General features: G+C 56.4%; 1 protein-coding gene across 6 annotated transcripts in view; it reads left to right on the plus strand.

The window, feature by feature from the left end:
• Positions 1-13,370, plus strand: part of MAD1L1 (mitotic arrest deficient 1 like 1) — a 283,750-nt gene that overhangs the window by 2,263 nt on the left and 268,117 nt on the right. For all 6 annotated transcript variants that reach the window (XM_088798795.1, XM_088798799.1, XM_088798796.1 and 3 more), the window contains 7 exons: positions 135-294; positions 3,742-3,882; positions 6,018-6,197; positions 8,728-8,852; positions 9,851-9,932; positions 11,286-11,416; positions 11,539-11,653. In XM_088798795.1, the coding sequence (XP_088654921.1) occupies positions 145-294; positions 3,742-3,882; positions 6,018-6,197; positions 8,728-8,852; positions 9,851-9,932; positions 11,286-11,416; positions 11,539-11,653 (924 nt within the window). In that variant the 5' untranslated portion in view covers positions 135-144. Of the gene's footprint in view, positions 1-134; positions 295-3,741; positions 3,883-6,017; positions 6,198-8,727; positions 8,853-9,850; positions 9,933-11,285; positions 11,417-11,538; positions 11,654-13,370 lie in introns of those variants that run through there.

Below are 13,370 nucleotides of genomic sequence, written 5' to 3' on the forward strand. Positions count from 1 at the left end.
AAGAATGTGCTTACGGACACTGGACTGTTTTAAGGGCTCTGAGAGAGCGTTGGGGTGGGGTGTCTGGGCCGCTGGCAGAGCTGAAGTTGTACGGAAAGGCTTGCTGTGACCCCTCCCTTCTCTTCCTCCACAAGGGACGTGGCCATGGAAGACCTGGGGGAAAACACCACTGTCCTGTCCTCCCTGAGATCTTTGAACAACTTCATTTCCCAGCGAGTGGAAGGAGGAGTTGGACTGGATGTTTCCACTTCTGCCCAAGGTTCTCTGCAGATGCAGTACCAGCAGAGTATCCAGGTGAGTGCCGTGTGTCGGGGTGGGGGCTCTGGACCAGGACACCTGTCCTCTGGTGGGGCGTGTTCAAGTTCTGTGTGGTGCAGGTGAGTGCCGTGTGTCAGTATAGGGTTCTCTAAGTGTTGGGACTGGGGTCTCATAAGTAAAGATGCTTCCCCTTAGGTAGGAACTGTTCAAGTTCCATGTAGTTTAGGTGAGTGCCATGTGCTGCAATAGGGGCCTCTAGGTAAAGAGTCCTGACCTTAGATAGGCTGGTTCAAGTTCCATTCACAGCAGGTCCTCGAATAATGTCGTTTGTTGTGACATTGATGAAATGTCGTAGGAACTTTTGTTTATATCAGTTAGCTTGTGGTAAAGCTGGCTGGTTTCATTACGAGTCGTTTTGCTCAGTCTCAGAACCTGTGGATGACGTGAAGTGAGGACTTCCTGTCGCTGAGGCAGGCCAGTGTTTTCTCAGCCTGGAGGCCAGCTGGCTGTTTCCCAGATCTCTAATGTGGGGATTCATAGTTTGGGAAGAGAGTTGGAATCCGTTGTCTGGCCCTGAACTGTCCTACTTAAAAGTCTGATGTATCAGCACCCAGAGTGGGTCTGGCGCTCAGTGTGGCATTCACATTCATGAGCTCAGACACTGACGATCGGATCAGAAGCCGGTTCGTTCATTTAATTGGGGGAAACCCAGACTGCCTGACAGCATGACCACTGATTTTCCAGCCAGCTGCTGGTTCCCCTGAAGGGGTAACACAGGGGAAGGCTGTGTTGTAAACACCGGTCCTTGGTCAGCCTGGTGGGAAAGCCATGGCCGTGAGCGAAGGATTGGGTATGTCATGGTCTCAGACTGTGGGGGCCATTTGCAGATCTTGGCTTCCGTCTGCCATGGGGTGATTTTTACAGTTTTACTCTGATTCTAGTTTTCTTTCACTTGGTTCCCAGTTCTTGGCAGTGCTCAGTGTAGACACAGGTGTACGGGGTCAGGGCTCCTGAACCACTTCCGGGTCAGGGCTCCTGAACCACTTCCGGTTCTAGAGAGTTGTCAGTCCCAGTGGGGCGGCTCACTGGGTCTGCGCGGGGCCGGGTGGGGTCTGCAGCCTTGCCAAGGACAGCTGTGGAGGTGGCCCTGCTGTCTCTGCTGCGGTCCTCCTTTCCTGTCCACCCCACTTGTGCTGTTGGAGCCTTTCTAGCTGGTGTCCTCTGTTGGACATGGTTTCCTGTTGCTCCGGGAGCCCCGACGAGGCCCAGGCAGAGCGAAAGCCAATGTGTTTGTACGCATCTATAGCATGGAATTACCATATGTTTGTTAGTGGACTAAGTTGCTTACCACCATTTTTTGGCCAGGACTGTTCTTTATTCTGAAATTAGGTCTTTTACTTTTGCTTTTGGTGTTAAAAAGCTTTTCTGTAAAATGATAGTGGTAATAGATTGTAGTTTTCTTTGGATCCTTGCTCACTGGTCCAAAAAATTTATAATTTTATTGATGCAAATGCCTGGGAACGTTTGGCCTGTCTGTTAGCACTACAGAGTCTAGAATTTTGGAGGTCACAGCTCTCACTCAGCTAGTAGTGCTCGAAGGCTCCCCCAGGAGGGGGTCGGTGAATGAGTGGCAGAGCCAGAGTGAACTGGGCAGTCAGGCTGCCCAAGTACCTGCCCCAGGACCCTGACCTGTCCCAGGACTTTGGTCAGTGGCTCTGGCCTTCCTCTTGTGCCTTCCCCAACTGGCAGGTGAGGGAACTGAGAAGCTGCAGGTCTGGGGAGCCTGGAGGCAGAGGTCAGTATTTCTTGCCCACCAGGCCTCTCCCCTTCCCATTTTTTAAGGTTCCCCTTTCCGTTTGATGGTGTTTATTGTCTGCTCTGGTACACATCAGTGTTTGTGCAAATACACAAATAATGTTTCAGTTATTTTCCTTCAAATACAGTCAAAACACAGCCCATGAATCACTGGCTGTGTCTGTGGGACTCCTGGTCCCTTTGCAGCGGTGCCCCCTAGAGCTGAAGTCCTAGCTGCAGACACAGTGAGACGAGGAAGGCCCTTGAGTTTGATGAAGTGTAGAGCTAGGAACCTCCACCAAATGTCAACAGGTGGGCATTGAAATGAGCAAGTATCAGAGGGTAAAGGAAGTGTGGACTTGGATCCCCAGCGAATGTGGGGGAGGGGTGGAGAAAATGCCTCTTCTCTGACCGTGATTTCTCACCCTTGGCATTGTTGACACTTTGGGCTGGATAATTCTTTGTTTTGCAGGACTTCTCTGTGCATTTAAGGGTGTTTAGCAACATCCTGGACTCGACCCACTAGAGGCCAGTAGCCAATACACACGACCGCCCCCTCTTGTGCCCAGCAGCAGTGTCTAGACGTCACCAGGTGTCCCTGATTGATTGGAGAACCACTTGCTCTAGCCCAGGTCTTCTCAAATTTTAATGTGCATGTGAATCCCTGAGCATATGTCTGAAAGGAAGATTCTGGTTTGGTATCTCTGAAGTGCAGCCCAAGTCTCTTCCTGTCTGTTAAGTGTCCAGGAGGTGCTGCGTGCTGGGCTGCAGACCATTCTTGGAGTGGTCACACTCCAGCCTCTGAAAGTTGAGGCCCTGACAGACAGTGATTCTGTGTCTTCTGAGGCCCTTCAAGGCCGGAACTCACCTATATTTACCTGCCGGCCGAGGGAGGCGGACTTCTCAGATGGCCTCTGGTGGGCCACACTCTCTCCCACTTAATCAAACAGTTACTAGGTGTTGTGGCAATGGAATTTGCAAAGATAACTAGGGTGATAAATCAGTTAACCTTAAGGTAGGGAGGAGCTGGGTGTGCCTGCCTCCGCAGGCGAGCCTCTGCAGTCTGGGCTGAGAGATCAGACCACGAGGTCAGGTGCAGAGCAGGAGAGGGACTCACACGTGGGAGAGTGTCCCTGTGGCTTTGGAGCTGGAGAGGGCCACATGGCAGGGAGTGTGGGTGGCCTCTAGGAGCTACAGCAGCCTGTGGCCGACAGCCAGCAAGGAAATGGGCCTCAGTCCTAAAGCCACGTGAGTGTGGATGAGAATCCTGAGCTCCGCGGAGAATAGCCTGGTGACTGCCGTGAGCTTGGCCTGTGAGACTCTGCTCAGGGAGCCTGGCCGTGTGCGCCAGGCCTTCAGGCCACAGCTGGCGGCTCAGATTGCGGGTGTGCTGTGCGGCTCAGTGTGGTCATTTCTTTCACAGCAGTGGGAAGCTAATGCACCCTCTTTTTAAAACCAAGCCTACACACTGTCATCTTGGAACTTGCCCTCGTCTTCTCCTTTGTCATCCATGCGCTTGCTGCCCCCCGGGACCATCGCCCAACTAGGAACCCAGCTTCTTTATTCTTCCCCGGGGCTGGGCGCCGGCCTTGTTGGGAGCAGGTGCCCAGGAAGTGAGTGCTGAGTGAGCCACTCACCCGTTTGACACCTACTGAGGACTATGTCTCTCCTTTGGGTGTGACCCACCAGCTGGAAGAGCGAGCAGAGCAGATCCGTTCGAAGTCTCACATCATCCAGGTGGAGCGCGAGAAGATGCAGATGGAGCTGAGTCACAAGAGGGCTCGAGTGGAGCTGGAGCGCGCGGCCAGCACCAGTGCCAGGAGCTACGAGGTGGGTGAGGCCAGCCGGCCTGGGAGTGGGAGTTGCGCCCCAAACCTGCCCCTGCTTGAGCCTGAGCAACGAGCTGTGCTCTTTAGGACATGGATGTCACTTCAAGGGGGGAAGACACGTGCTGGTAGCATCTCTCTGCGGGGCCTCCTGCTTTCCCCTCCCTCTGAAAGGTCTGGCAGAAATACCGGTGGCACGGGGGTGACAGGCTTAGAAAGTCACCAGGTCGCACAGGGTTCTTGGGTCTGCTCACATGGTTATAGGGCCTCAGAGCGAAGAGCCCCAGTCTTGGGGCTGCATCACGTTGCCCCCGACTTGCGCACAGCAGGTGGGGAGAGCCAGCCCGTGACCCAGAGGGGTCGGATTGTACCCTGTGTACACATCCCTCCTCCCTTGCTTTGAGTCACAGCACTTTGCAGGTTTGTCAGTAAGTGCTGATGCGGTGGGCAGGGTGTTGGGCCTCAGAGCCTCTGGCCTCTGCGTCCCCGAGGGCGAGGCTTGACCCGCTCTTGCCTCACGTGGCACATCGGCATGCTCTCCGGGTCCTCGAGGGTGTGCTGCTTGTTGGCTGTGTGTGAAGCTGGCAGGCAGGCTTCTGGCTGGGGCGCCTTGTGATGCGGCCTGTGGTGGGGGCCGCAGCCTCGGCACTGGCCCTGTCCCTGTGTGAGGCGGGCTGTCACTGAGGTTGTGCCTTGTCCTAGGAGGGACGCTGCTGGGCGGCCCGGTGTGGGGAGAGACCTTGGCAATCTTGCAAGTCTCGGAGTGCTCTATTAGGGGTCGGGAGGCGGCACGGGCCAGCGGACTGCGGGAACTAGTGTTGGTGGCGGGTAGCACTGCCCGGGCTCCCAGGCAGGTGGCATGGGATGTGCAGCCGTTGGCATTTCCTTGGCCCGCGAGTCCTTGAGGACGGGGCCTGGCCTTGCTGCCTTGGATCCCCAGTGTCCCGCGTAGGCTGCGGCACCTTTAAGGTGCTCAGAAAACACCTGAACAGCGAGGAAGGCTGCAGGGTCGTTGAATGTCTTTCTCGGGGAAACCCAAGGGTGCAGAGCTGACTGAGCTTAACCCTGGGGTCCCTCACTAACCTGGGCCTCTGCCTGAGAGGCCTTCGTTCCTTGCCATAGACAGGGCTGAAGGCAACCCCGGGGCCACTGGAGCCAGTGATTTTCAACTTATTTCTGTGACTCTGGGGCGTCTGTAGTGGTTTATTAGGAACTGTCAGTTTGGCAGTGAGTGGGGAGGACAGTGAGTGGGAATCTCAACCTTCCCACCTGGAAACACCTAGTAGATGGGGAGACGTGGTGTCTGGGGACCCGCCTGGGCTGCCCAGGTGTGCTCAGCCGGGCAGGCCGAGTGGAGGCGCCCTGTTCCTCCCCAGGAGGTGTGGAGCTGGGCTTGTGCAGCTCCCGCATTGTGGACGGCGCCTTTGCTCGGGGCCACCTCACTGCTGCGCTGAGGTCCTGGAGTGAGCACTGGCTCTGAGCACGGTGGGCCCTGGCTGTGCCTGGTGGTCCTTGGAGGGAGCTTCTGCAGGTCAGCTCCCTGATGAGAGGTCAGAGGTCAGCAGGGGCTGGCTCCTGCTTTGTGGTCCCTTTGCCCCTCATGCTGACAGTAACCTTCTCAGTGGCCCAGATGCCTTTATGACCCCCAGGGGCCCCCAGGGTTCATCCGAGTGAAGAATCTCAGCTCTGCCCTCCCTGCCTCTGAGGGGACGAGTGCAGGGGGCTTGGAAGGTTTGTAGGAGATGCCGTGCCCTCATGGCAGATGGGGGCCCTGGGTCAGCTGTGCCTGCCTGCAGGCCACCTGTCTGCACCCGCCTGGGGCATGCTGGCTCGTCGTAGTGTGGCTTGTATGTGGTCAGATGAAAGCTGCTGGTGCTGCCACAGCTTGGACCTTTTTCCGAGGTCGAGTCTGAGTTTGGGGTTTTCACGCCCCAACTCCCTGCAGATGGTCAAGTTGGCTAATGACACTGGGGTGATGCATCTAAGTGTCCTCCCCGATCTCTGGGCAAGAGCCGCGTGTTATTGACTTCGCTCCTGGCTCCTGGGCGGGTCTTCTCTGGGCCTTGGTCCTGGCCTGAGGGCGGGCGGGCGGGGTCTCCTTGCTCCCAACTGCTCTCACCAGCTTCTCCCTCTTGGCAGCGGGAGGTGGACCGCAACCAGGAGCTCCTGACGCGCATTCGGCAGCTGCAAGAGCGGGAGGCAGAGGCAGAGGCGAAGATGAAGGAGCAGCTGGAGCGCAACAGGCTGTGTAAGCAGAGCCTGGACACGGCCAACAAGAAGCTGCGGGAGAAGGAGGACAGCCTGGCCCAGGCCGGCGAGGTGAGGGGACGCCTGCAGGACGCCAGAGCACCACGGTGTTGTCCGTTCTTAACCCTGCGTCCCGCGTGTGCGCCCACCTTTCTGGGCATAGCTGTGATTGTAGCAGAGATAGTCGTTTTCTATTCTATGGTTTTCAGCTAAGAACTTCTTTAGTCTTTGTAATTATGATTGTTAATGGTCGGTGAATCCATTTTGTGACCTTTTCCAATGCTTTGGTTTCCTATACACACACTCCCTGCCGTGCAAACGTGTGTGTAGCAGATGGCTTCATGCATGTGCCTCGGTGACGCAGGCTCATCCTAGGAGCGGGGCTGTCAGCACCAGCCACCTGTTGCTGTCGTCCTGACGCCATTGCTGAGTATTCTAGTTCCCCGTGGCCTTCCGTGGCATGGTGGGTGGTACCTTCTGGAAATACTCGTGTTGTTTTGCTTCCCATGAAGATGTAAGTAGGTGCCTCTGGATTTGCATTTCTCTGACTGTTAGCCAGCATCTGAGAGTAGCTTGGAAACCAGAGCCCAGACGGACTGTAGTGTCCTACTGTCTCTGTCAACTGAAGGTTGTATCAATTTTAGAAACAGAACCCAAACGTTGATGCTGGTGGAAATTGGACTCTTCTGACCTTCCCTGTCCCTTGCTGTGCAGTTCGAGATCACAGGTGCTGCAAGAAGAACGATGAGCCGCTGCCGGGGGGCAGGGGGCGTGATTGTTGGCATTCTCGTCTGTGTGGCAGAGCTGCGGAGCGGACCCCAGGTTATTTCTGCCTTGGCAGCACCGGAGAGCATGTTAGGGTTGTTTCTGCATCTGTCTTGTGCTGCGGATGTTGGCAGGAGAGGAGCCGGGATCGGCCTCAGCACAAGGTCCCCTCCCGTCCTTGGTGTGCTCGCCTGTGCTCATCCCTGCCCTGTGTCTGGGGCCCACGGGGCAGATGAGCCCTGCACGCTATTCAGTGAAGGGCAGGAGGGGGTCCTGACCACAGAAGTTACAAAGAGGATGCCGAATGGGGCCCAGGGTGGGAAAGGTCATGGCCAGTTGGGATGCAGGATGACGAATGGCGCTTTCCTCCTCCTTGGAGAAGCCTTCCCTGGTCTCTCGGTCTAAAGTCCTAACCCTGCACCCCTCCCCCCAAGTGCCTCTCTTGTCACGGTGCCCTGGTTCCTCTGCTCACCACTCACTGAGGTCATCTCGTGATGGCCTGGCCTCCCCATAGCCTTTGTCCTCCCTGGGGGCTGGCTGGCTGATCCCGGTGTCCCACCCTGCACAGCGCCTGGTGCCATGTGCATTTTCTGAGGTCAGGAAGGCTTTTTGAGCACTTGCTCATTGTTGAACATATTTTAGTACCTTCGTTCTCTTTTGGTTCCCAGATTGGGAGTCAGTGTAATAAAGCAATAAAGCAGACTGTACAGATGGATGGGGTTGGAGGCGTGGACGCTTGTGTCAGCCTTTCTGGGAGGATGTGGGGTGGAGGGTGCTCATGCATTTAAACGAGTCCCGGGTTGGACAGGTGAATGAGTGCAGTGGCCTCCTTGTCTGCAGAGGGTGCCCCCAGGGACTGCCAAGTGTCACTCACTGCGGTGAGTCATCAGTCGGTTTTCTCGCCCTTGCTTGTAGGATCCCTCGGGTTGACTTCTGGCTCCCAGAGGCGGATGTGGCAACATCTCCGCAGAGTAATTGACATGTCCTTTCTGAGTGGGCTCGCCTTTCCTGTTGGCTTGACCGGTGTGCTCTCTTCCCCTAGGAAAACCACAACGGCAGTGCAGTCCCCTAAAGGCTGCCTGGTGGGTACAGTCCGAGCTCAGGCTGGCGGTTCCACCTCCGAATGTCAGTGGCTCGCTGTCCTAGAGGCTGTGCTCTGGGATGGCCCCCTGCGCGTTGGCTTTCCTTTCCAACCGCTTCCAGCCCGGGAGCGCTGGAAGCGCTGGAAGCGCCTCTGGTAGCTCCTCCCCATTCTGTGTGACTTTCGTGGCATCGTTTTGAGGATATCCTCAGTTCCCCATGTCTGGCTTCTTGGGGGGCACCTGGCTGTGGCGTACAGGTGGCATCGTTAGCATGTAGCTGGAGTGGTGGCATGGTGTGCGGGGTTAGAGCAGGAATTCCAGGCTGAGAGATGAGAGCAGGGTGTGGAGGGAGAGCTGTGCAGAACACGCCAGGGACGTGAGTGTCCACGTGGTGGGACATGGGGTGTGTGGATGCTCCATGGACGGGATGTCATGGGGTGTGAGGCCCCGGCCCGTCTTAGCCAGCAGCAGTTCTTGTTTCTGCGGCTGCTGTCACCATGACCCGTCTCCTGTTACCTTGTGGGAGACGCAAGGAAGGCTCGGGCTGCTGCTCTGGGGCTGGGCTGGGGGTGGTGTCTGGTCATGTTCCCAGAAGGAGCAGATGGCTCTGTCCCTGTCCTCGGGAGTGGGATGGGGGGGGGGAACGACAGGCTCTTGTGAGGGCGTTTGTCCTTCTCTGTGGGAGGCGCAGGTGCGTTCGTGCCCAGCAGCCCCAGTGACGGGCCTCAGTGATGGTCTGTCCTGTTTGCTTTCAGACCATCAGTGAGTTAAAGGGCAGGATCTCGGAGCTGCAGTGGACTGTGATGGACCAGGAGATGCAGCTGAAGGGCCTGGAGTCGGAGAAGCAAGAGCTGCAGGAGCAGCTGGGCTTGCAGCAGCGGTGAGTGCGTGTGGAGGTGTGTGGTCCCCATGCCACGGGCACCTGCCCCCCTCGGCCCTGGAGTTAGCCTGTAGCCTGCGGGCGGGAGATCAGCGACATGGAGAGCCAGGCTGGTGCTGTGCCCTCTGCCGGGTGAGCGCCCAGCCTCTGTGAGTGTCGCTGAAGCTCCGAGGTTTGGCAGGTGTCCTCAGATGCTCTCCCCCCCATGCACAGACTGGCTGGGTCGGACTCTGAGGCCTCTGAGGCCAGGACCGGAAGTGCCAGAACAGAGAGGCATTTAAAGTCCTGCGACCAAGAAGGGGGGGCAGTCGTGGAGAGAGCTTCCAGAGCAGATGTTAGCTTTGAGCGAGGTTGTTGAGACTGTGTGTGGCTGACGTCTCCTGCGGCGGGGGAGGTGGGTGGTAAAGGACAGCCCCGGCAGACAGCATTGTAAGCAGCAAAGCACAGGAGTGGGAAAGGACCCACAGAGAGGAGGTCGGAGGACGGAATACTCTCCTGAAGAATTCGGCCTTTGTCTTGGCAGATGTTGTCCAGGGAGAGTTCTGGCTGCTCGGTGGAATCCGAGGGTCAGTCACGAGTGGGTCCTTGGCTGTGGCTGTACCAGGGCCAGCCGAGGCTGCAGCTGTGAGCAGCTGTGGGGAGGGAGGAGAAAGGACCGTGCATGTGGTCTGGACTTACCCACCCACCCTGTCCTGGTGAGGAGACCAAGGCCACAGAGCCGCTGGCAGGGACTAGAGTCCGGGATCCTGGAGCTGTCCCTGCAGGGAGTGCGTGGTGGGCGTGTGTGCATGCGTGTAGGTGTGAGTGTGTGTATGTGCGCATGTGTGTGAGTGCATGTGTGGATGCACGTGGGTGTGAGTGCGTCTGTGTATGTGCGTGTGCACAAGGGCATGTGGGGGCGCATGCATGTGTCTACACTGGAGAACTTTTAGTGTGACGGGAATTGTTGGCCTCACCACATACCATATTCTGCACGTCATACGCATTTCTCTGAATAGAAAATGGCAGGAAGCTAATCAGAAGATTCAGGAACTCCAGGCCAGCCAAGAATCAAGGGCAGACCAGGAGCAGCGGATCAAGGTGAGTTGCTTTGTTGCACCCCCGGCCTGTGTCGTAGGCATCACAGCAGTGGTCTCAGCCCTCCTGCCATCTGTAGGTGTTTCTGAGCTGGGTATGCGTGGTGGCATGTGGGGACAGTTGCTGCCTGTGTCCATTGTGCCATTTACACTGATCGTCTCCTCGTGTGCCAGGCCTGTGCTAGCTGCTAGGGTTACCACAGTGAACGGGGCATGTTTCTGCTCCCAAGAAGTTCACGTTCTAGTGGATGAAGACCAAAGACACACACACACGAAGAAGAAAGTAAACATGACAATTCGAGTAGGGACGAATGCTGTGAAGGTGATAAAATCGGCTTGGAGAGGCCACGCAGCTAGCGTGTGACTGAGCCGTGTCTCAGAGCAGGTTGACCTGACAAGTTCTGGCTGTGCTGCTTCACTGAGGGAGGAGGATGCTGCCAGGGAGACCGTGATGCAGGTGCCTAGGAGGGCTGCCCACTGCCCTGCGGCATAGCTACACCTGTGCCCCCCAGAAGCTGGCTGCTGTGGCCTCCCAGCTCCATCCTGCCCACCTGCCTTTCAGCTGTGCTCGCCGCTGTGTCAGTTTCTAGACTCCCCTCTCCCTCTGGCCTCTGGTCTTTCATGTGCTGGTCTGGCTGCAGTGCTTACCTGCCTGTCCTGGGCCTTCCCTGCTGGTCCTCGCCACTTCACATGTCCCCGTTACACCTTCCCTGTTCCTTGTCCTGTCTGCAGCCCTGGGCCCACTTCTTAGGGTTCACGTGCCTGTACCCCCTGATGAATGTCTTTTACACCAAACTGTAAGCTCTTTCTTGCAGAGACCTCATTTGTTTTCTGTGTCACCCTGTCCTTTCTACTTGACCCAGTCCCTGGTACAGAGAGGGACTCCATTAGTGTTTGTTGAATGACTAGTCAGTCCTGCTCTCATACTCAGCCTGTTCTGTGACCTGTCACTAATGGATGCCAGCTGTCTCCATTGTATCCCAAGGGGACTAGAGATGGTACGGAAAAGGCCGTCCTCACTATGGAAAAGACTCTGTTGTCACATGTGCGTGTTAGAGTGACAGAAGCAGGTCTTGCATGGGGAGGGGTGTTTTACTGGTGTGTTTATTCAGGCAGCCTTCGCTGAGCGTCCTTGTGCCAGACGTGCACTAGGTTTCTGCCCCCAAGGGCCGCTCCGCGCAGCGGCATGACGCTGTCTGGGGGTGCACCGTGGGCGCTGTGCTGGAAGTGAGTGCTGAGGACAGCACAGGCATGGGGTGAAGGCAGGGCAGGCTTCCTGGAGGAGGGGATCTGGAGGTAACCAAGGACCTGGGCAGTTGGCGGTCCACGACTCTTCTCTGTCCCTGGCCTCAACCAGGATTTGGAGCAGAAGCTGGCGCTGCAGGAGCAGGAGGCTGTGATTGTGAAGAACATGAAGTCGGAGCTGGTGCGGCTGCCCAAGGTGGAGCGGGAGCTGAAGCAGCTGAAGGAGGAGAACGCCTACCTGCGGTGAGGCCGCGCCTCCTGGGGCTAGAGCTTGGGTGTGTGCGTGTGCGGCTGGCACTCCTGGGGCTCGTGCTCGTCCCCAGGATACGTGGCTGTTTGAGTGACTTTATTTCTGGCCCTGGCAGGGAGATGCGAGAGACCAACGGGCTGCTCAGGGAAGAAGTAGAGGGGCTGCAGCGGAAGTTGGGGCGTCAGGAGAAGATGCAGGAAAATTTGGTTGACTTGGAGCTGGAGAAGGAGGTGAGGGCCTGAGCCGCTGAGCTGTTCTCTGCCGGGGGTCCTGTCGTCCAGAGGACTCTCGATGTTTCAGTCCTACGTTCCAGCTGGTCCCCTAAAATGTCTAAGTGCTGTGCTCGTGTGAGCAGAATGGTGGCGCCCAAAGATGCCCATGTCCTGATCCCCAGAACTATGAGTCTGTTATCTTGGGTGGCAGAGGGGCTCAGCGTGCTGGTCAGCTGGCCTGTGGCAGTAGGTCGGCTCCCAGGCTTTGCCAGGCGGCCAGTGTGATTGCAGGTTTTCACATGTGCAAGAGGGCAGTGGAAGCCGTCGCAGTGATGTCATCATGGGAGAAGGATTCCACCTGCCGCTGCTGCTGCTGGCACCGAAGGTGGGGGAAGGGGCTGTGAGCCCAGGCACGTGGGCACCTTTAGGAGCTGGAAAAAACAAGGAAAAGATTCTTCCCTTAGATCCTCCAAAAGGCACCAGCCCTGCTGCCACCTCACTGAAGCCCAGCGAGGACCTGGTGGTTGGACATGTGACCTGCAGAGCTGCTAGGTAGTAAATCTGTGCTGTTCTAAGCCACTCAGCAGTAGGAAGACTGATACAAATGGTGCCTGAAAGAAGCATTGTTCCCACGGGGGCCCCTGAGATACCGTGTTTCCCCAAAAATAAGAGCTAGCCAGACAGTCAGCTCTAATGTGTCTTTTGGAGCAAAAATTAATATAAGACTTGGTCTCATATAATGTGATGTAAGACCGGGTCTTATATTAATTTTTGCTCCAAAAGATGCTTTAGAGCTGATTGTCCAGCTAGGTCTTATTTTTGGGGAAATACGGTAAGTTTCTCCTCCCTTTGTCTCCCTAGGATTTCAGGTGGCATTTTGTGGGACAATGCAGAGATGGCCTAGGATGTCAGTGCTGAAAGCGTCCTAATTCCCCTGTGGGCACCTGAGCCTGAGGTCAGAAAAGCCCTCTGTCTTGCCCAGGACACATGAGTTGGACCAGCACTGAGGCCTCTGGCCAAGGCTGTTCCTGTCCTTCTGTACAGCTTCTCCATGGTTGCATTCTATGGCCTCGTGTCTCTCTCTGGTTTGCCTGGCACGAACTGTGTCACCACTCCCCAGTTGTTGCCAGAGTTTGGGAAGAGTGTAAAGTTACAAGTCATTCACCGTCTTCTGTGCTTGTCAGCTGCCCGACCCATCGGGACCGGCTGCCTCCTTTGAATGGTGCCGAGTGCTGCCTCCGTTTCAGAGCTCCCGTGCCGCTCAGGCCCTGTTTGGCCCTTGAGCCCTTGTGGCTGTGGCTGCAGAGTAACCTAAGCCCACGAGGAGGCTCACTGTCAGCCTGAGGCACCTCAGGCGTGAGCAGGGTTCCTCTCAGATGTTGGCTCTTGTAGGAACTTACCTGAAAAGATAGCTCTGGAGCTGAGCAGTTTCTTCTCTGGACATAGTGTGTTTTCAAATTGGTTAAGATTTTGGCTGTTAAGAATCACTCTGCCTAGTTTAAAATCCTGCCATGGATGTTTGCTGGCTGTGTGACCCCGGGCAAGTTACTTAACCTCTCTGTTCACCTGTGTGATCAGGAATAAGGAATAGCAACATCGGCTCTAGCGACAAAATTACTGAGTGTGTGCCTGGCACTAATAGGGGCTCAGGCGCTATGTGCTTGATGGAATGAACGCTCTCAGAGCACTGTGCCTGGCTTGGGGTGATGGGGACAAGAGGCACGTTGCTTATGTT

The sequence above is a fragment of the Rhinolophus sinicus genome, chromosome 5, assembly GCF_057876585.1.
Source record: "Rhinolophus sinicus isolate RSI-liver-muscle chromosome 5, RSI-T2T, whole genome shotgun sequence".
Classification (NCBI taxonomy): Eukaryota; Metazoa; Chordata; class Mammalia; order Chiroptera; family Rhinolophidae; genus Rhinolophus; species Rhinolophus sinicus.